At 41.4% G+C, this 22,788-nt stretch overlaps 4 protein-coding genes across 7 annotated transcripts in view; 1 reads left to right on the top strand and 3 right to left on the bottom strand.

Moving 5' to 3' along the window:
- Positions 1 to 2,774: 2,774 nt before the first annotated feature.
- LOC122965690 lies at positions 2,775 to 8,315 on the bottom strand. Its single transcript, XM_044329867.1, has 4 exons — positions 8,286 to 8,315; positions 4,997 to 5,939; positions 4,074 to 4,715; positions 2,775 to 2,821 (listed from the first exon to the last, which is right to left on the bottom strand). Exons 1-4 carry the CDS (start codon positions 8,313 to 8,315, stop codon positions 2,775 to 2,777), a joined length of 1,662 nt encoding a protein of 553 aa, XP_044185802.1.
- Positions 8,316 to 9,292: 977 nt separating this feature from the next.
- gpr132b (G protein-coupled receptor 132b) lies at positions 9,293 to 10,760 on the top strand. Its single transcript, XM_044329891.1, has 2 exons — positions 9,293 to 9,377; positions 9,417 to 10,760. Exon 2 carries the CDS (start codon positions 9,429 to 9,431, stop codon positions 10,530 to 10,532), a length of 1,104 nt encoding a protein of 367 aa, XP_044185826.1. The 5' UTR covers positions 9,293 to 9,377; positions 9,417 to 9,428; the 3' UTR covers positions 10,533 to 10,760.
- Positions 10,761 to 11,892: 1,132 nt separating this feature from the next.
- LOC122965711 (autotransporter adhesin SadA-like) lies at positions 11,893 to 14,291 on the bottom strand. The gene is made up of 2 exons (XM_044329890.1): positions 14,265 to 14,291; positions 11,893 to 14,054 (listed from the first exon to the last, which is right to left on the bottom strand). Exon 2 carries the CDS (start codon positions 14,021 to 14,023, stop codon positions 12,497 to 12,499), a length of 1,527 nt encoding a protein of 508 aa, XP_044185825.1. The 5' UTR covers positions 14,024 to 14,054; positions 14,265 to 14,291; the 3' UTR covers positions 11,893 to 12,496.
- Positions 14,292 to 19,901: 5,610 nt separating this feature from the next.
- cdc42bpb (CDC42 binding protein kinase beta (DMPK-like)) overlaps positions 19,902 to 22,788 on the bottom strand; it is a 52,475-nt gene continuing 49,588 nt past the window's right edge. For all 4 annotated transcript variants that reach the window (XM_044376671.1, XM_044376672.1, XM_044376673.1 and 1 more), the window contains one exon: positions 19,902 to 20,611. In XM_044376671.1, the coding sequence (XP_044232606.1) occupies positions 20,501 to 20,611 (111 nt within the window). In that variant the 3' untranslated portion in view covers positions 19,902 to 20,500. The remainder of the gene's footprint in view (positions 20,612 to 22,788) is intronic.

Below are 22,788 nucleotides of genomic sequence, written 5' to 3'. Positions count from 1 at the left end.
AGATGAGGAGGTAGAGGAGGAGGTAGAGGAGGAGAGGAGGAGGAGAGGAGGTAGAGGAGGAGGTAGAGGAGGAGAGGAGGAGGAGGTAGAGGAGGAGGTAGAGGAGGAGGAGGAGCAGGAGCAGCAGGAGGAGGTAGAGGAGGAGGAGGAGGTAGAGGAGGAGGTGGAGGAGGAGGAGGAGGTAGAGGAGGAGGTGGAGGAGGAGCAGGAGCAGCAGGAGGAGGTAGAGGAGGAGCAGGAGGTAGAGGAGGAGGTAGAGGAGGAGGAGGAGGTAGAGGAGGAGGTGGAGGAGGAGCAGGAGGTAGAGGAGGAGGTGGAGGAGGAGGAGGAGGTAGAGGAGGAGGTGGAGGAGGAGGAGGAGCAGGAGGAGGAGAGGAGGAGGTAGAGGAGGAGGTAGAGGAGCAGGAGGTAGAGGAGGAGGTAGAGGAGGAGGAGAAGGTAGAGGAGGAGGAGGTAGAGGAGGAGGTGGAGGAGGAGCAGGAGGTAGAGGAGGAGGAGGAGCAGGAGGAGCAGGAGGAGGTAGAGGAGGAGGAGCAGGAGGAGGTTTTTATGTTTCTGTTTGAATTTTCCGTCTTGAGTTGATGTGATGTGACGTCACGCGGCGCGTTCAGTTGCGGCTGATTGATCGATGTGATTATTGATTATTATTATTGATTATTGATCTTTTAGTTTTTGTGTGTTTTTGTGAATCATGTTTCATATTTGATCAGGGGGCGGATCAATAATTGATGATGCAGTCATGAATAAATGACGCGGTCACGTGACCTCTCGTAGCTGCGATCACAGTCAGAGAGCACGAGGAGGCAGACGGACGGTACTCGAGGCTCGAGGTGAGTTTTACTATCAATAACAGATTTATTGATCTAATATTAGTTTATAATCACGTCAGTGTTGTAGATAAACGTCAGGAAGTCACGTGTTATAATTAAATAATAATATAAAATATATTTAATAAAATATATTGATAGTGAAAGTGATCATTAATCGCTCAGTAACAGTTTATTGATCCGTGAAAAAGAATCTTTGTCTTATTGGACGTTTATGATCAATAATAATAAAGTTCATGTTTCTCACAAACTGTAAAATAAAAACAAAGAAACACGTGCAGCTTATTGATGATGTCAGATATGAAAGATCAGAGAGTTATTGATCGTCAATAGATATGTATGATTACTGTAAACCCTCTGCAGCCTGAGAGTGTCTGATAATAATAATAATAATAATAATAATAACAATAATAATAATAATAATAATAATAATAATAATAATAATAATATTGATTATATTGATACGGCGCATTAAAGACACTCAGTGACGCAACATTCATAACTTCGTTATCAGCTATTAAATATAATATCAGACATATTCTATAACCTGCAGCATAAACATGTCATATTATTAATATATTTATTAATATATTTATTAATATATTTATTAATATATTTATACTTCAATGCTCCTGTAATAAAAATATTTAACTTACTTTGTTATTAAGTCTGTAATATTCAGATCAATACATTTATTCTGTCTCTATAGCAACACAATGATATTACTGTAATATTCTATTACAACAACGCGGTTATATACATATATTATATATATTATATATATTATATATATTATATATATTATATATATAATACTTGTATAATGTTTGTGTCATATTATGACCTTTGTAATGATCCTTTAATGACGTCAGAACAAACACTTTCTGTTTTAAATAAATATAATAAATATAATATTCACATGAAACGATGTGAATCACAGACGGATCAATACTGTAATATTTCTATAATATCAGAAATCATAAATAACATCCAGTATATCAGATTTATTGATCATGTAATCATGTTTATGATATTTATATATAATTCAGTCAGAGTAAACAAAATAAACTGTTTTGTTTTTATCAGTCAGAAGTTTTAAATCATAATTTATTCATTTTTCAGAAAACGAGGTCAACAATCAATTATTAAAGTTATGCCCCGCCCACCTCCAGCACTCACACGTGATTGGACGCTGCAGTCAGCGACACTCTGATTGACAGCTGACCGTTAAACTGGATGAGCTGAAATTAAATTATTGATCTTAAATGAAACAGAATGAGGTCAAAGTTTGAACAACCAATCAGAGCGCAGAGATGAAAAAGAAATTAAATTAATTAATTTAATAATTAATGTTCAACTATACAAATGCAAACCTTTATTTAACAGAGTTATTACTGACACAATAACTGTTTTTTTATTTAAATACATAAAATATGAAATAAAAATTAATCACACAGTGAGTTCAGTCATTCAGGTGACTGAAATGACTCGTTTGTTCCAGAAAACAGCAGCGATGAAGGTCAAAGTATAAAACATCTGCTCTGAAAACTCTGCAGGAGCCAAACAGAAGTAAATAAAACAATAAACTAACTAATTTACTAAATAATAAACTAATAAGTAAACTAATTAACTAACTAATTAACCAACTAATGAACTAATAAACCAATAAACTAACTAATTAACACACTAATAAATGACGCACCAGACAAACTCATTTCAGACATAACGGCAGCAGCAAGGTGTGAAAGGTCACAGTTAGTGAGGTCATACGAGGTTTCCAGATTACAGAAGTGAAACACTCTTATTGTGACGGGGTTTTCCCGTGAGAGAGAAAGTAAAGACTCTACTCAGTTCCCACAGAAAGTCCCAACAGGCTGCGGACGGTTTACTGTCATAGAAGCGGAACATAAATCAGCTGATGTCAGACTAATTTAACTCATTCATCTCTCAAACGAGCCTCAAGTCAAAGCGCTTCTTCGCTTGTGTCACGTTCTCTACATGAAAACATGAAAACCTCGTTAAACATTTGAGTTCATTCTTGAACACAATCTCACCTCAAAGTCCATTTAATATTTGTTCAGGAGCTTTTGATCAGATGTTTTTCTTCTGCAGTTGTTTAGATATGAAATGTCACCCAAGTGCTCAGTAAAGATGAAAATCCTGCATCTGTTACCTTGATAAGTTAGGATCTCTATCATGTGATAGAAAGCTCCAGAAAAGATACTAAATGGACCTAAATGTCAATTTGCTAAATGTAAAGACGATAATAGAAATGATAACATAAAGACAATAACGTAGAGACAGTAACGTAGAAACAAAAACGTAGAGACGATAACATAAAGACAATAACGTAGAGACGGTAACATAGAAACAATAACGTAGAGACAGTAACGTAAAGACAATAACGTAGAGACAGTAACGTAGAAACAATAACGTAGAGACGATAACATAAAGACAATAACGTAGAGACGGTAACATAGAAACAATAACGTAGAGACGGTAACGTAGAAACAATAACGTAGAGACAGTAACGTAAAGACAATAACGTAGAGACAGTAACGTAGAAACAATAACGTAGAGACGATAACATAAAGACAATAACGTAGAGACGGTAACATAGAAACAATAACGTAGAGACGATAACGTAAAGACAATAACGTAGAGACAGTAACGTAAAGACAATAACGTAGAGACGGTAACATAGAAACAATAACGTAGAGACAGTAACGTAAAGACAATAACGTAGAGACAGTAACGTAAAGACAATAACGTAGAGACAGTAACGTAGAAACAATAACGTAGAGACGATAACATAAAGACAATAACGTAGAGACAGTAACGTAAAGACAATAACGTAGAGACAGTAACGTAAAGACAATAACGTAGAGACAGTAACGTAGAAACAATAACGTAGAGACGATAACATAAAGACAATAACGTAGAGACAGTAACGTAAAGACAATAACGTAGAGACAGTAACGTAAAGACAATAACGTAGAGACAGTAACGTAAAGACAATAACGTAGAGACAGTAACGTAAAGACAATAACGTAGAGACGGTAACGTTGAAACAATAACGTAGAGACAGTAACGTAGAGACGGTAACGTTGAAACAATAACGTAGAGACAGTAACGTAAAGACAATAACGTAGAGACGGTAACGTTGAAACAATAACGTAGAGACGATAACGTAAAGACAATAATGTAGAAACTGTAATGTAGAGACAGTAACGTCGAAACAATAACGTAGAGACGGTAACATAGAGACGGTAACAGAAACAATAACGTAGAGACAGTAACGTAGAAACAATAACGTAGAGACGATAACGTAAAGACAATAACATAGAGACAGTAACGTCGAAACAATAACGTAGAGACAATAACGTAGAAACAATGACGTAGAGACGATAACGTAAAGACAATAACATAGAGACAGTAACGTCGAAACAATAACGTAGAGACAATAACGTAGAAACAATAACGTAGAGACGATAACGTAAAGACAATAACATAGAGACAGTAACGTCGAAACAATAACGTAGAGACAATAACGTAGAAACAATGACGTAGAGACGATAACGTAAAGACAATAACATAGAGACAGTAACGTCGAAACAATAACGTAGAGACAATAACGTAGAAACAATAACGTAGAGACGATAACGTAAAGACAATAACATAGAGACAGTAACGTCGAAACAATAACGTAGAAACAATAACGTAGAGACGATAACGTAAAGACAATAACATAGAGACAGTAACGTCGAAACAATAACGTAGAGACGGTAACGTAGAAACAATGACGTAAAGACAGTAACGTCGAAACAATAACGTAGAGACGGTAACGTAGAAACAATGACGTAAAGACAGTAACGTAGAAACAATGACGTAGAGACGGTAACGTTGAAACAATAACGTAAATAATGTAGAGACAGTAACGTCGAAACAATAACGTAGAGACGGTAACGTTGAAACAATAACAGAAACAATAACGTAAATAATGTAGAGACGGTAACGTTGAAACAATAACGTAGAGACGGTAACGTAGAAACAATAACATAAATAATGTAGAGACGGTAACGTTGAAACAATAACGTAGAGACGATAACGTAGAAACAATAACATAAATAATGTAGAGACGGTAACGTTGAAACAATAACGTAAATAATGTAGAGACAGTAACGTCGAAACAATAACGTAGAGACGGTAACGTAGAAACAATGACGTAAAGACAATAACGTAGAAACAATAATGTAGAGACGATAACGTAGAAACAATAACGTAAATAATGTAGAGACGGTAACGTTGAAACAATAACGTAAATAACGTAGAGACAGTAACGTAGAAACAATAACGTAGAGACGATAACGTAAAGACAATAACATAGAGACAGTAACGTCGAAACAATAACGTAGAGACAATAACGTAGAGACGGTAACGTAGAAACAATAACGTAGAGACGGTAACGTAGAAACAATGACGTAAAGACAGTAACGTAGAAACAATGACGTAGAGACGATAACGTAGAAACAATAACGTAAATAATGTAGAGACGGTAACGTTGAAACAATAACGTAAATAATGTAGAGACAGTAACGTCGAAACAATAACGTAGAGACGGTAACGTTGAAACAATGACAGAGACGGTAACGTTGAAACAATAACAGAAACAATAACGTAGAGACAGTAACGTCGAAACAATAACGTAAATAATGTAGAGACGGTAACGTTGAAACAATAACGTAAATAATGTAGAGACAGTAACGTCGAAACAATAACGTAGAGACGGTAACGTTGAAACAATAACGTAGAGACGATAACGTAGAAACAATAACGTAAATAATGTAGAGACGGTAACGTTGAAACAATAACGTAAATAATGTAGAGACAGTAACGTCGAAACAATAACGTAGAGACGGTAACGTAGAAACAATGACGTAAAGACAATAACGTAAAGACAGTAACGTAGAAACAATAATGTAGAGACGATAACGTAGAGATGGTAACGTTGAAACAATAACGTAGAGACAGTAACGTAAAGACAATAACGTAGAGACGGTAACGTTGAAACAATAACGTAGAGACGATAACGTAAAGACAATAATGTAGAAACTGTAATGTAGAGACAGTAACGTAGAAACAATAATGTAGAGACGATAACGTAGAGATGGTAACGTTGAAACAATAACGTAGAGACAGTAACGTAAAGACAATAACGTAGAGACGGTAACGTTGAAACAATAACGTAGAAACAATGACGTAAAGACAGTAACGTCGAAACAATAACGTAGAGACGGTAACGTAGAAACAATGACGTAAAGACAGTAACGTAGAAACAATGACGTAGAGACGATAACGTAGAAACAATAACGTAAATAATGTAGAGACGGTAACGTTGAAACAATAACGTAAATAATGTAGAGACAGTAACGTCGAAACAATAACGTAGAGACGGTAACGTTGAAACAATGACAGAGACGGTAACGTTGAAACAATAACAGAAACAATAACGTAGAGACAGTAACGTCGAAACAATAACGTAAATAATGTAGAGACGGTAACGTTGAAACAATAACGTAAATAATGTAGAGACAGTAACGTCGAAACAATAACGTAGAGACGGTAACGTTGAAACAATAACGTAGAGACGATAACGTAGAAACAATAACGTAAATAATGTAGAGACGGTAACGTTGAAACAATAACGTAAATAATGTAGAGACAGTAACGTCGAAACAATAACGTAGAGACGGTAACGTAGAAACAATGACGTAAAGACAATAACGTAAAGACAGTAACGTAGAAACAATAATGTAGAGACGATAACGTAGAGATGGTAACGTTGAAACAATAACGTAGAGACAGTAACGTAAAGACAATAACGTAGAGACGGTAACGTTGAAACAATAACGTAGAGACGATAACGTAAAGACAATAATGTAGAAACTGTAATGTAGAGACAGTAACGTAGAAACAATAATGTAGAGACGATAACGTAGAGATGGTAACGTTGAAACAATAACGTAGAGACAGTAACGTAAAGACAATAACGTAGAGACGGTAACGTTGAAACAATAACGTAGAGACGATAACGTAAAGACAATAATGTAGAAACTGTAATGTAGAGACAGTAACGTCGAAACAATAACGTAGAGACGATAACGTAGAAACAATAACGTAAATAATGTGGAGACGGTAACGTTGAAACAATAACGTAAATAACGTAGAGACAGTAACGTAGAAACAATAACGTAGAGACGATAACGTAAAGACAATAACATAGAGACAGTAACGTCGAAACAATAACGTAGAGACAATAACGTAGAGACGGTAACGTAGAAACAATGACGTAAAGACAGTAACGTCGAAACAATAACGTAGAGACGGTAACGTAGAAACAATGACGTAAAGACAGTAACGTAGAAACAATGACGTAGAGACGATAACGTAGAAACAATAACGTAAATAATGTAGAGACGGTAACGTCGAAACAATAACGTAAATAATGTAGAGACAGTAACGTCGAAACAATAACGTAGAGACGGTAACGTAGAAACAATGACAGAAACAATAACGTAGAGACAGTAACGTCGAAACAATAACGTAAATAATGTAGAGACGGTAACGTTGAAACAATAACGTAAATAATGTAGAGACAGTAACGTCGAAACAATAACGTAGAGACGGTAACGTTGAAACAATAACGTAGAGACGATAACGTAGAAACAATAACGTAAATAATGTAGAGACGGTAACGTTGAAACAATAACGTAAATAATGTAGAGACAGTAACGTCGAAACAATAACGTAGAGACGGTAACGTCGAAACAATAACGTAGAGACGGTAACGTTGAAACAATAACGTAGAGACGATAACGTAGAAACAATAACGTAAATAATGTAGAGACGGTAACGTTGAAACAATAACGTAAATAATGTAGAGACAGTAACGTCGAAACAATAACGTAGAGACAGTAACGTCGAAACAATAACGTAGAGACGGTAACGTTGAAACAATAACGTAAATAATGTAGAGACAGTAACGTCGAAACAATAACGTAGAGACGGTAACGTCGAAACAATGACGTAAAGACAATAACGTAAAGACAGTAACGTAGAAACAATAATGTAGAGACGATAACGTAGAAACAATAACGTAAATAATGTAGAGACGGTAACGTTGAAACAATAACGTAAATAATGTAGAGACAGTAACGTCGAAACAATAACGTAGAGACGGTAACGTCGAAACAATGACGTAAAGACAATAACGTAAAGACAGTAACGTAGAAACAATAATGTAGAGACGATAACGTAGAAACAATAACGTAAATAATGTAGAGACGGTAACGTAGAAACAATAATGTAGAGACGATAACGTAGAAACAATAATGTAGAGACGGTAACGTCGAAACAATAACGTAAATAATGTAGAGACAGTAACGTCGAAACAATAACGTAGAGACGGTAACGTAGAAACAATGACATAGAGACGGTAACGTTGAAACAATAACAGAAACAATAACGTAGAGACAGTAACGTCGAAACAATAACGTAAATAATGTAGAGACGGTAACGTTGAAACAATAACGTAAATAATGTAGAGACAGTAACGTCGAAACAATAACGTAGAGACGGTAACGTTGAAACAATAACGTAGAGACGATAACGTAGAAACAATAACGTAAATAATGTAGAGACGGTAACGTTGAAACAATAACGTAAATAATGTAGAGACAGTAACGTCGAAACAATAACGTAGAGACGGTAACGTAGAAACAATGACGTAAAGACAATAACGTAAAGACAGTAACGTCGAAACAATAACGTAGAGACGGTAACGTAGAAACAATGACGTAAAGACAATAACGTAGAGACAGTAACGTAGAAACAATGACGTAGAGACGGTAACGTTGAAACAATAACGTAGAGACGATAACGTAAAGACAATAACGTAAAGACAGTAACGTAGAAACAATAACGTAGAGACGATAACATAGAGACGATAAGGTAAAGACGATAACGTAGAGACGATAAGGTAAAGACAATAACGTAGAGACGGTAACGTAGAAACAATAACATAGAAACAATAACGTAGAGACAGTATCGTCAAGACAATAATGTAAAGACAGTAACGTAGAAACAATAACGTAGAGACGATAACGTAGAAACAATAACGTAAATAATGTAGAGACGGTAACATTGAAACAGTAACGTAGAAACGGTAACGTAGAGACGGTAATGTTGAAACAATAACGTTGAAACAATAACGTAGAGACGGTAACATTGAAACAATAACATAGAAACAATAACGTAGAAACAATAACGTAGAGATGGTAATGTAAAGTCAAGGTCTGATAGAACCTTTTATGTGTCTTTTGTTGCTTCTGTTGTTGTTTTACCTTTGTCTTTGTTCTCTGCAGACACACTGAGGTTGGCTCTGATTGGTCGTCTCCCTGCTGACACACTAAGGTTGGCTCTGATTGGTCGTCTCCCTGCTGACACACTGAGGTTGGCTCTGATTGGTCGTCTCCCTGCTGACACACTGAGGTTGGCTCTGATTGGTCATCTCCCTCCTGATGCACTGAGGTTGCTGACATCATGCACGCAGTGACAGAGACGGTTGCTCCGAGCACTAACGGGAGCAATAACGGGACTCAAATGGGGTGCGATCTGCCATACGATGACGGCCGCCTGCCGTTGGTGCTGCTGTACAGTGTGGTGCTGGCCGTTGGTCTGCCCGCCAACCTGCTGACCGTCTACCTCACCTGGCTGCAGGTGCGCAGGAAGAACGTGCTGGGCGTGTACCTATGGAGCTTGTCGCTGTGTGATCTCACCTACCTGGGCACGCTGCCGCTGTGGGCATATTACGTCAGCAATGATCACCGATGGCCGTGGAGCTCGGCCGCCTGCAAACTGACGGGCTTCATCTTCTTCAACAACATGTACATCAGCATCTTCCTGTTGTGCTGTGTTTCTTGCGACCGCTATATGGCTGTTGTATACAGCGTGGAGTCCCGCGGGCTGCGCAGGCAGCGGTTGGCCGCCGGCATCGCCATCAGCATTGTGCTGGTGGTCGCCATCGGTCACGTCCCCGTCTTCACCATGCGGGAGGGTGACGCTGCCGGGCACGGCCATCACCGCTGCTTTGAGCCGAGCCAGAGCAGCGCCACGGTGACGGGCTTCTACTACGCCCGCTTTGTGGTGGGCTTCCTGATCCCGCTGCTTCTGTTGGTGGCGACCAACCGTGGCATCCTGGCTGGCGTGCAGCGCAGCACGGGGTTGCGGCAGGAGCAGAAGGAGCGTGTGCGCTGGCTGGCGGTGGCGGTGGTGCTGCTGTTCCTAGTCTGCTTCGCCCCGTATCACCTGATCCTGCTGGTCCGTGCTTTCAACTTCCACTTCCCGCAGCTGGAGGACAGCTGTCAGGGGGAGACCAGCATGTACACGCCCTACACCATCTCGCTCGGACTGTCCACCGTCAACAGCGCCGTCAACCCCGTCCTCTACGTGCTGTCCAGCGACAACATCCGCAAAGAGCTGCGGCGAGGCCTTGCACGCCTCTGTGACCGGGCTCACCTGAGACCGCCGTCCAACAGCAGCCAGAACAAGATCCAGCCCACCAGGAACTCCTCCGAGCTGCCCGCCGACAGCCAGAGACACCCAGCGGGCGAGGACGGACGTCCAGGGAAACCGCCGGGGACCTGACAGACTGGTCCCTGCTGAAGGGTCACGACATTGGAGATCGAGAACTCTGTGGTCTGTGACACCTTCAGGCTCAAAAAAACAAACAACAAACAAACTGCAAATGTTTAAACTGTTTCGAGCTTTTTGTTTTTAAAAACTGTGATGTAAAAACATGCTGTTGATTGTTCCTGACGATAGTCTGGAGGACTTATATAAATAAACATACGGTGTGACTTCCTGTTGATTGAGCTTCTAGTTTCCTGTCAGATGGCTGCTGGTTACCATGGCAACAGAATCAGGTGAGAGGATGTGGGTCAGACTGAAGCACATTTATTATTCATGCTGCAGATTTGATGCTCAGTGATGTGGACGATAACGCAGGAACAAAGACAGAGAAGAAGAAAACTCAAACACATTTATCACATTCAAAACAACAAGAAAAGAAACAAACATTTAAATTAATTAAAGTTTTATTTCCTCATGATGACATCATAATTATTCACATCAATGCAGTTTTAAAGAGTTAATCATCTGTTCATTAAAAGTGAAGGACTGATCAATAATGACTCAATAATCAATAAAACACTTCGTCATCATTTTCTGTATAATATATATTTATCATTTCTATATATATCTGAATATTTCTGACTTCAGACAAAATGAGACATTTAAACATTTTATAAACCAAATCAAACTAATACTGTTATTGATCACTGATCAGCTGATCAAACGTGAGAAACGGGAAAGAAAGTTTAAATATTAAAACACGAAGCATGTTTCAGTTTTTTCCAGTGTTTCCTCTTTCAGCTGCAGTAGCCGCTACTTCCTGTTTCACATGAGATGTCACTTGAGGCAGGTCAGAGGTCAGCAGAGGTCAGCAAGGGGCCCCATGGTCAGGAGCTTAGTACTGGGGGCCCCATGGTCAGGAGTTTAGTACCGGGGCCCCGTGGTGAGGAGCTTAGTACTGGGGGCCCCATGGTGAGGAGCTTAGTACTGGGGCCCCATGGTGAGGAGCTTAGTACTGGGGCCCCATGGTGAGGAGCTTAGTACTGGGGGCCCCATGGTCAGGAGCTTAGTACCGGGGCCCCATGGTGAGGAGCTTAGTACCGGGGCCCCATGGTGAGGAGCTTAGTACCGGGGCCCCATGGTCAGGAGTTTAGTACTGGGGGCCCCATGGTGAGGAGCTTAGTACCAGGGCCCCATGGTCAGGAGTTTAGTACTGGGGGCCCCATGGTGAGGAGCTTAGTACCGGGGCCCCATGGTCAGGAGTTTAGTACTGGGGGCCCCATGGTGAGGAGCTTAGTACCGGGGCCCCATGGTCAGGAGTTTAGTACTGGGGGCCCCATGGTGAGGAGCTTAGTACCGGGGCCCCATGGTCAGGAGTTTAGTACTGGGGGCCCCATGGTGAGGAGCTTAGTACCAGGGCCCCAGGATCAGAGTTTGCAGATGTTTTATGATCATCAGAAGTCAGCTGAGGGTCAAACACTCAGATTACTGCCTGAGGAGAAAAAGGGGGTCGTGATGCCTTCAAAGGTGAGATGAGGCTGCATCAATACTTTTCCAGCTCTGAAAACACATCTGATGCTTGGTTTAGTTTGGGGTGACAGGAACGTCACATTCAGATCATACACCTGTAGGTTACTGACGGGGGCAGTGGCGACCAGGTCAGTGTGTCCTCTGCTGTGAGTAGTGACATCAACACGCTGCTTCAGGCAAAGACACTCAGCAACTCTACTGCAAAATGTCAACATGTATGTTTATATCACCAACAATGACGATGTTGGTTGACATGGAGCAGACTGAGGTCAGGAGGTCGTGGATCTCAGGGAGGAGAGATGAGTTTGGTTTGTAGATGAGAACATTGTCATGGAGTAAAGTGGTTTACATGGTAGAGAAGAAAGATCCACCACTGGCAGGGAGACAGTTTCGGTTCAGCCTGGAGTGTGATTGTTAAACCACCAGACCTGCAGGCTTCTTCCATGTAACTATATCCAGGAGGGCAGAGTAGTCCTCTGGTTCACGTCGGTAGTCCTCTGGTTCACGTCGGTTGTCCTCTGGTTCACGTCGGTAGTCCTCTGGTTCACGTCGGTTGTCCTCTGGTTCACGTCGGTTGTCCTCTGGTTCACGTCGGTAGTCTTCTGGTTCACGTCGGTAGTCCTCTGGTTCACGTCGGTAGTCTTCTGGTTCACGTCGGTAGTCCTCTGGTTCACGTCGGTTGTCCTCTGGTTCACGTCGGTAGTCCTCTGGTTCACGTCGGTTGTCCTCTGGTTCACGTCGGTAGTCCTCTGGTTCACGTCGGTAGTCTTCTGGTTCACGTCGGTAGTCCTCTGCTTCACGTCGGTAGTCCTCTGGTTCACGTCGGTAGTCCTCTGGTTCACGTCGGTAGTCTTCTGGTTCACTTCGGTAGTCCTCTGGTTCACGTCGGTAGTCCTCTGGTTCACGTCGGTAGTCTTCTGGTTCACGTCGGTAGTCTTCTGGTTCACGTCGGTAGTCCTCTGGTTCATGTCAGTAGTCTTCTGGTTCGTGTCAGTAGTCCTGTAGTTCGTGTCAGTAGTCCTCTGGTTCGTGTCAGTAGTCCTGTAGTTTGTGTCAGTAGTCCTGTGGTTCGTGTCAGTAGTCCTGTAGTTCATGTCAGTAGTCCTGTAGTTCGTGTCAGTAGTCCTCTGGTTCATGTCAGTAGTCCTGTAGTTTGTGTCAGTAGTCCTGTAGTTCATGTCAGTAGTCCTCTGGTTCGTGTCAGTAGTCCTGTAGTTCGTGTCAGTAGTCCTGTAGTTCATGTCAGTAGTCCTCTGGTTCATGTCAGTAGTCCTGTAGTTCATGTCAGTAGTCCTCTGGTTCATGTCAGTAGTCCTGTAGTTTGTGTCAGTAGTCCTGTAGTTCATGTCAGTAGTCCTGTAGTTCATGTCAGTAGTCCTCTGGTTCGTGTCAGTAGTCCTGTAGTTCATGTCAGTAGTCCTGTAGTTCGTGTCAGTAGTTCTCTGGTTCATGTCAGTAGTCCTGTAGTTTGTGTCAGTAGTCCTGTAGTTCATGTCAGTAGTCCTCTGGTTCGTGTCAGTAGTCCTGTAGTTCGTGTCAGTAGTCCTGTAGTTCATGTCAGTAGTCCTCTGGTTCATGTCAGTAGTCCTGTAGTTCATGTCAGTAGTCCTCTGGTTCATGTCAGTAGTCCTGTAGTTTGTGTCAGTAGTCCTGTAGTTTGTGTCAGTAGTCCTCTGGTTCGTGTCAGTAGTCCTGTAGTTTGTGTCAGTAGTCCTGTAGTTCATGTCAGTAGTCCTCTGGTTCGTGTCAGTAGTCCTGTAGTTTGTGTCAGTAGTCCTCTGGTTCGTGTCAGTAGTCCTGTAGTTTGTGTCAGTAGTCCTGTAGTTCATGTCAGTAGTCGTCTGGTTCATGTCAGTAGTCCTGTAGTTTATGTCAGTAGTCCTGTAGTTCATGTCAGTAGTCCTCTGGTTCGTGTCAGTAGTCCTGTAGTTTGTGTCAGTAGTCCTCTGGTTCGTGTTAGTAGTCCTGTAGTTCATGTCAGTAGTCCTGTAGTTTGTGTCAGTAGTCCTGTAGTTTGTGTCAGTTGTCCTCTGGTTCGTGTCAGTAGTCCTGTAGTTCGTGTCAGTAGTCCTGTAGTTCGTGTCAGTAGTCTTCTGGTTCGTGTCAGTAGTCCTGTAGTTCATGTCAGTAGTCCTGTAGTTCGTGTCAGTAGTTCTCTGGTTCATGTCAGTAGTCCTGTAGTTCATGTCAGTAGTCCTGTAGTTTGTGTCAGTAGACCTGTAGTTCAATCAATCAATCCATTTTTTATTTATATAGCGCCATATCACAACAGAAGTCATCTCAAGGCACTTTTCACATAGAGCAGGTCAAGACCGAACTCTTTAATTTACAGAGACCCAACAATTCCCCCATGAGCAGCACTTGGCGACAGCGGTAAGGAAAAACTCCCCTTTAACGGGTAGAAACCTCAAGCAGACCCCGGCTCTTGGTGGGCGGCCATCTGCTTTGACCGGTTGGGTTGAGAGAGAGAAAGAGAGAGGGAAAGGGGGAGGGGGGACAGAAGAAAAACAATCACAACAACAACAACAACAAGCACGAGCAGCAACAGCCAGGGAAGGATGCCATCAGGACTGTGAAGGACCGCGAAGGTTTGGCCCGGGACTCAGGTTTTCCTGTGAGATGAGAAAGCACAAAAAACTCCGGGGAAGAAGCAAAGTTAGTGACATGCATTGATGTTACATGAATGCATACAGATGGAGAGGAGGAGGAGGAGAGAGGAGCTCAGTGCATCATGGGAAGTCCCCCAGCAGTCTAGGCCTATAGCAGCATAACTAAGGGCTGATCCAAGGCGAGCCTGGTCGGCCCTAACTATAAGCTTTATCAAAAAGGAAAGTTTGAAGCCTACTCTTAAACATAGAGAGGGTGTCTGCACCCCGGACTGAATCTGGTAGATGGTTCCACAGGAGAGGAGCCTGATAGCTGAAGGCTCTGCCTCCCATTCTACTTTTAAAGACTGTAGGGACCACCAGTAAGCTGCATACTGGGAGCGCAGTGTTCTAGTGGGATAATACGGTACTATGAGCTCTTCAAGATATGATGGTGTCTGACCATTAAGGGCTTTGTAAGTTAGGAGAAGGATTTTAAATTCTATTCTAGATTTTACAGGAAGCCAATGCAGCGAAGCTAAAATGGGAGAAATGTGGTCTCTTTTTCTAGTTTTAGTCAGAACACGTGCAGCTGCATTCTGGACCAGCTGGAGAGTCTTTAGAGACTTGTTAGAGCAGCCTGATAATAAGGAATTGCAATAATCCAGCCTAGAAGTAACAAATGCGTGAACTAGTTTTTCTGCATCTTTTAGGGACAGGATGTGATTTTTGTGATATTACGTAAGTGAGAAAAGGCAGTCCTTGAAATTTGATTTATGTGGGAGTTAAAGGACATATCGGTTCATGTCAGTAGTCCTGTAGTTCGTGTCAGTAGTCCTGTAGTTCGTGTCAGTAGTCCTGTGGTTCGTGTCAGTAGTTCTGTAGTTCGTGTATGAGGAGAGATTGTGTATTGAATAGTTCCGTGGTGGAGGCAGACGGAGCTGCGGCTGTGATGTATCTCTGGTAGTTTGGATGTTTCTCACGATGACACTCAGGTTTGTTTTGCTTTGTATTCAAACTCTGAAACCGCAGCGAGTCTCTGTCGATGCAACGTCAACAAGAATAAAACCAGACAGAAAGTTTCCTTCGTGAAACAGCTTCATCAGGACATTATACTAAAAACTGAAGTGTAATGGGTGATTAATTATTAATGAAGCTCTACACTTTCTGGAGAGAAAACATTCAGTCACACTGATTTCATCTAAAACAGCCACAATGACTTCATTCAATGTGAAAAAGCAAAAACATTTTTTAATTAAAACTGATCACATTTAACTCAGAACAGCCTTTATATAATAAAATCAGCTGCACAAAATAAATAAGTCGAAATATTTCAGTTTCTGTGTATTATGTGTCAGTTCAGGAAAAGTCAGTGTCGTGTTTTCTGCAGTTGAGCAGCATGTTATTCTGTATCGCAGCAACTCAAACCACTAAAACCACATCCGACCTGCGATCCTCCCGTTCTGCTGATCTGTTTCCTGCTGTGTGGACAACATGTACCTGAACACACATCTGCTCAACTTCACTTCACTGTCTCAGTTTTATTTGAAATGTATTTATTCTCTTATTTTTATGACTTGCAATTTTTATTTCACAATATAAACGTCATTCAACAGATGACGTCCACCTGCATATAAAGCTATCAACAAGAAGAGACAAAGAATTAAAATTAAAAAAATGATAAAACAAATCATAATAAAATCAAAGCAGCATATCTCTCACAGTTGAGGAGGAGCGTCCCCGTCCTGCCGTCCAATCAGAGCAGCCGTCTGGGTTCAGAAAACATCTCACAGTCAAACTGCGTTTTAATGACATTAACAGTGAATCTTCATCCAGACTGAACCAGTGAGCAGCAGCACCACATTTCCAGCAGGCTGCAAAATAATAATAATAATAATAATAATAATAATAATAATAATAATACCTTCTTCAGGTCCAGTAGGATAAATGTTAGTGTTACGTCGACGCTTCGCTCTCAGATCTCCTGACGTTATTCTGCAGTTGCTGTAAATCTCGTCTCATTCGTGTCCATCAGACAGCAGCTTCGTTCCCTCCATAAAAACATTCTGTAACATTTAGATGCTTCACGTAAAAACCTGCAGAAGTTTGTGTAACTTATCTGCTGAACTTATTATTGATTTATTTATTTCCAACAGCAGGTGACATGAAATGCTGATTACTCTAAATTTGTTGTCAATATCAATATGAACATCAGAACTGATGTGTTTCATCAGTTCAGTCGAATCATTTAGTTTATGGTCTGTTTGTGTTTCTCGTCTGAATCTTCTATCGATCATCGATCAATATCTGTTTATGTCGATATGAAGTTTAATATCTGAGAATTCAGCCGACAATAAATCAAGATGCTGAAACAGAACTTGCAGGTTTTCAATAATAAATTAAATGTTTAACCAGAACAAGTAAATGCTAAGCTAGTTAGCTTTAGCAGGAGCATTTAGCTAATGTTTGATTTAATTCAATATGTGGAAAAAACAGATTAAATCTAAAGAACTTTCAGAACATTTAGCTTTAGCTGATGTTAGCATGTCGCTATCTGAAGCACTGCTGGCATCTATGTTGTTTTTACACTTTTTATGCTTTAATATGTTTTTATTTGTAAGTTAAAAAGAAACTGATAGAAAATGTCTTTACAGACTTTGTGGTTTTTAAGTGTGAGACAAGAAGAAGTTGCAGACACAGGAAGTGACACCAGGTGTGACATGAAGAAGAAACATCTGAGATTCAGACGTTAAAACTTAAATCTGAGACATGAAATGTGTTTAATTCACAGAAATGAAAAACTTCCTGAAACTTTCATCTCTCACTTCATGTTTTTCACCTGAACATGTTTTTACTTCCAGAGGAAAATAGTTTATTTTATTGTTTGTCACATAAAGAGTTAATATATATTATAATATTATTATATAAACTGTAATTTATGTTTTATTTACTGTCGTATGTGACCGTGTCTTCTGTGTGGATCAGCTGCTCTCAGGTGTGTTTACCTGTCTGACACTATAAAACTTCTCATTTATAATATTTTCACATCATTCATACGAGTGCTCGTTGGTCTTTGATTAGAAATAAACCGTTGAGCGTCGTGTCAGATCCTGTTAAAACCACCATCACAGGAAGCAGATCTGAACACCTTTCAGAAACACGTTCAGCACGTCGACTTTCCTCTCAACCATCAGTTCAGAAATCCACTGATAGAAAATCATCTGTTAAGTGTATAAACATATATAATATATATATTATATATATATATATACCATAGAACCGTATGTGCACTATAGTACAGTACATACTGGTGAACTACAACCTGTCTGTTCGTATTTCTGTGGTTTACAAACTGAAAGCAAAGAAGAAAACACAGGACGTGGTTGAAAGCCTCACAAACAGTAAGGGGGTCTTTGTGTTATTTCTTCTTCACAGGAAATCTGGCCTGATTTGCGCTCTGCTCTGATTGGCTCTGCTGTCTCCCTGCTCTCAGACGGACGCTCTGACTGGCTGACTGCTGTGTGTAAACAAGCAGAGGCCACGCCCCCTCATTAATAATTAATTAACCTGCCAGACCAAACCCAGGGCTCAATGAATCATTGATGCGCTGCCTGACGACTGACCTAGAAACTGAATAACACAACACCTCTGACATCACTGATGATGTCACAGGCAACGCGTTCCACAACATCAGCTGTCAGAGGAAAACAATCAGCTGTGCAGGTGAGTTCAGGTGTATTCAGGTGAGTTCAGGTGTGTTCAGGTGAGTTCAGGTGTGTTCAGGTGAGTTCAGGTGAGTTCAGGTGAGTTCAGGTGTGTTCAGGTAAATTCAGCTGAGTTCAGCTGAGTTCAGCTGAGTTCAGGTGAGTTCAGGTGAGTTCAAGTGTGTTCAAGTGTGTTCAATTGAGTTCAGGTGAGTTCAAGTGTGTTCAAGTGAGTTCAGGTGAGTTCAGCTGAGTTCAGGTGAGTTCAGGTGAGTTCAAGTGTGTTCAGGTGAGTTCAGGTGAGTTCAGGTGTGTTCAGGTGTGTTCAGGTGTGTTCAAGTGTGTTCAGCTGAGTTCAGGTGAGTTCAGGTGTGTTCAGGTGTGTTCAAGTGTGTTCAGGTGAGTTCAGGTGAGTTCAGGTGAGTTCAAGTGTGTTCAAGTGAGTTCAGGTGAGTTCAAGTGTGTTCAGGTGAGTTCAGGTGAGTTCAGGTGAGTTCAAGTGTGTTCAGGTGAGTTCAGGTGAGTTCAGGTGAGTTCAAGTGTGTTCAGGTGAGTTCAGGTGAGTTCAGGTGAGTTCAGGTGAGTTCAAGTGTGTTCAAGTGAGTTCAGGTGAGTTCAGGTGTGTTCAAGTGTGTTCAGGTGTGTTCAGGTGAGTTCAGGTGTGTTCAGGTGAGTTCAGGTGAGTTCAAGTGTGTTCAGGTGTGTTCAGGTGAGTTCAGGTGTGTTCAGGTGTGTTCAGGTGTGTTCAGGTGTGTTCAGGTGAGTTCAAGTGTGTTCAGGTGTGTTCAGGTGAGTTCAGGTGTGTTCAGGTGAGTTCAGGTGTGTTCAGGTGAGTTCAGGTGAGTTCAGGTGTATTCAGGTGAGTTCAGGTGTGTTCAGGTGAGTTCAGGTGAGTTCAGCTGAGTTCAGGTGAGTTCAGGTGTGTTCAGGTGAGTTCAAGTGTGTTCAAGTGTGTTCAATTGAGTTCAGGTGAGTTCAAGTGTGTTCAAGTGAGTTCAGGTGAGTTCAGCTGAGTTCAGGTGAGTTCAGGTGAGTTCAAGTGTGTTCAGGTGAGTTCAGGTGAGTTCAGGTGAGTTCAGGTGAGTTCAGGTGAGTTCAAGTGAGTTCAGGTGAGTTCAGGTGAGTTCAGGTGAGTTCAAGTGTGTTCAGGTGAGTTCAGGTGAGTTCAGGTGAGTTCAGGTGAGTTCAAGTGTGTTCAGGTGAGTTCAGGTGAGTTCAGGTGAGTTCAGGTGAGTTCAAGTGTGTTCAGGTGAGTTCAGGTGAGTTCAGGTGAGTTCAAGTGTGTTCAAGTGAGTTCAGGTGAGTTCAGGTGAGTTCAAGTGAGTTCAAGTGTGTTCAGGTGTGTTCAGGTGTGTTCAGGTGTGTTCAGGTGAGTTCAGGTGAGTTCAGGTGTGTTCAGGTGAGTTCAGGTGTGTTCAGGTGTGTTCAGGTGTATTCAAGTGTGTTCAAGTGTGTTCAGGTGTGTTCAGGTGAGTTCAGGTGTGTTCAGGTGTGTTCAGGTGTGTTCAGGTGAGTTCAGGTGTGTTCAGGTGAGTTCAGGTGTTGTGACAGAGAGACACTCAGACTTTCATCAGATTCTTTTATTGTTTCTGTTTGTCGTCGTTACAAAGATTCGTTAACTTGTGATTTTGGAAGAAACAAAGCAGTAGTGTTCAGGACCGCCCCCCGCTCACCTGATCTGTGAGGTCAAAGGTCAGGGGGCGGGGCAGGGGGGCGTGGTGCAACAGGAAGGATCACTGACACAAAATCAAAGGTTTTTTTCTGCTACAACAACAACGATGTGCAACTTTAACAAAACTTTCAAATGAATACAGTGTTTTTTCATCAGAGTGAGACGTCCCGTCTGCGGCTAACACCCCGCTGAAGCTCCGACGTTAAACAGGAAAGGATTTTAATAAAGAGAAGAAGAAGAGGTGATTGACAGCAGCAGCGTGGTCCCACAGGTCAAAGGTCAAATACACAGCAGCCATCAGCAGCATTTCCTAGCAACAGCACGGGCTTAAAACCAGGGGGCGGGGCTTCCCAGCAGGTTAAATCCACAAAAATAAAAGCAGCAGGAAGCTCAGACTCACCCCGCCATAATAAAATCAAAGTAAAATCTAAAACACAGTCTGCAGCCTGATTGGTTCATGGGCCTGCTGGCCTCAGGGCGGTGGGCGGGGCCTTAGGGCTCCGTGTCCATGCTGTCCAGGGTCAGCTGACTGCGGTGGGGTGAGTTGGGGCTGGGGGGGCTGCTGGGGTTAGAGCTGTTAGAGGGGGTCGAGTGAGAGTCCGGCTGAGAGGGAGAGAGAGAGAGAGAGAGAGAGAGAGAGAGAGAGAGAGAGAGAGAGAGAGAGAGATGTCAGCTGGTCCTGAGACTTACTGATCAATAATCAATACTGCTCAACCTCAGACCAGCACTGCTCTCCAACCACCAATCACAGTCAACCAAATTATTAAACTAACAAAAGATGCCTCTCTGACACTAAACCATAAACATAACATATAATATAATCACAGTCAGCCATACAGACAGAGATGCACTTTCTCTTAAAATGTGACAAATATAATAACATCAGAGCGGAAAACTAAGAAATTTATATGTTAATTCCAAACTTTACAAAGTTAGACGACAGTAAAAAGCAACAGATTCTATCAGGAGACAAACATGCAGCAAACTGAGGAAACACCACTGAATGTTTCAGTGATGTGTGTGTGTATATATATATATATATATATATACACACACACACACACACACACACGTATATATATATATATATATATATTCTACCATTCTCTTGTTGTTTTTATTTATTCATTTATGTTATTTTCTTTAGGGCTGTAGTCAACTGGTCGATTGGTTGGTCGATATGCTCTCGTCTGACCAAATTCTCATTGGTCGACTAATCTCCGTGTTACTTTCATAAGGAGAAAAGTGCTTCAGTAACTTTCCAGGATTAATCCATTATTTCCTGCAGCGAGAGGGACAGATTAAAAAATTACCTGTGAAAACAAAGCGGGTGTATTCAAAACACCCCCTTTATTTCCACAACTTTGAACTCGCCCAACCTAAAGGAGACTGCTGGGTCCAACTGTACTCAACGTTTACTGAACGTTTATTGAACGTTTATTGAATCAGTGTTTCTCCTACAATTATTACAACAAGAACCCCGCCAGGCCAAAAAAATGTTTTAATGCCAAAAAAACACTAAATATCCATTCACTCAGAAATCAATAGCGTTTGAGTGTGAGTCAACGTCTGTGTCGTTACCATGGAAACTCTCGGTAGCGTAACTCTGTTAAGGAATACGGCAGCGCGTAACATGTTTGCGTAGCGAGTGGGAAAGAGCGAGCGGCAGGAAAGTGACGGTGAATATTAGCGGATCAGAGGAAAAGGTTAGCAGGTAGTTGTAAGTGTGTCAGTAAATGTACAGTAGACTAGTGTGTCAGTAAATGTACAGTAGACTAGTGTGTCAGTAAATGTACAGTAGACTAGTGTGTCAGTAAATGTGCAGTACAGACTAGTGTGTCAGTAAATGTGCAGTACAGACTAGTGTGTCAGTAAATGTACAGTAGACTAGTGTGTCAGTAAATGTGCAGTACAGACTAGTGTGTCAGTAAATGTACAGTACAGACTAGTGTGTCAGTAAATGTACAGTACAGACTAGTGTGTCAGTAAATGTGCAGTACAGACTAGTGTGTCAGTAAATGTGCAGTACAGACTAGTGTGTCAGTAAATGTACAGTACAGACTAGTGTGTCAGTAAATGTGCAGTACAGACTAGTGTGTCAGTAAATGTGCAGTACAGACTAGTGTGTCAGTAAATGTGCAGTACAGACTAGTGTGTCAGTAAATGTGCAGTACAGACTAGTGTGTCAGTAAATGTACAGTACAGACTACAGTGTGTCAGTAAATGTACAGTAGACTAGTGTGTCAGTAAATGTGCAGTAGACTAGTGTGTCAGTAAATGTACAGTACAGACTACAGTGTGTCAGTAAATGTACAGTACAGACTACAGTGTGTCAGTAAATGTACAGTACAGACTACAGTGTGTCAGTAAATGTGCAGTACAGACTACAGTGTGTCAGTAAATATACAGTACAGACTACAGTGTGTCAGTAAATGTGCAGTAGACTAGTGTGTCAGTAAATGTGCAGTAGACTAGTGTGTCAGTAAATGTGCAGTAGACTAGTGTGTCAGTAAATGTGCAGTAGACTAGTGTGTCAGTAACTGTGCAGCACAGACTACAGTGTGTCAGTAAATGTGCAGTACAGACTACAGTGTGTCAGTAAATGTGCAGTACAGACTACAGTGTGTCAGTAAATGTGCAGTAGACTAGTGTGTCAGTAACTGTGCAGCACAGACTACAGTGTGTCAGTAAATGTGCAGTACAGACTAGTGTGTCAGTAAATGTACAGCACAGACTACAGTCTGTCAGTAACTGTGCAGTACAGACTACAGTGTCAGTAA

Source organism: Thunnus albacares, chromosome 16 (assembly GCF_914725855.1).
Source record: "Thunnus albacares chromosome 16, fThuAlb1.1, whole genome shotgun sequence".
In the NCBI taxonomy this organism is placed as follows: Eukaryota; Metazoa; Chordata; class Actinopteri; order Scombriformes; family Scombridae; genus Thunnus; species Thunnus albacares.
Note: the sequence above shows the minus strand (reverse complement) of the source record. Positions and strands in the feature narration are given on the sequence as shown.

Coding starts and splice junctions, on each gene's coding strand:
- LOC122965711 (XM_044329890.1), bottom strand. CDS start 14,023: ATGAACTACAGGACTACTAACACGAACCAGAGGACTACTGACACAAAC.
- gpr132b (XM_044329891.1), top strand. CDS start 9,429: ATGCACGCAGTGACAGAGACGGTTGCTCCGAGCACTAACGGGAGCAAT.
- LOC122965690 (XM_044329867.1), bottom strand. CDS start 8,315: ATGTCATTGTTTCTACGTTACCGTCTCTAC. Junction 5,940..8,285: donor TTCTACGTTACCGTCTCTAC/GTTATTGTTTCG, acceptor TCTACATTACAG/TTTCTACATTATTGTCTTTA. Junction 4,716..4,996: donor TTCGACGTTACTGTCTCTAC/ATTATTTACGTT, acceptor TACCGTCTCTAC/GTCATTGTTTCTACGTTACT.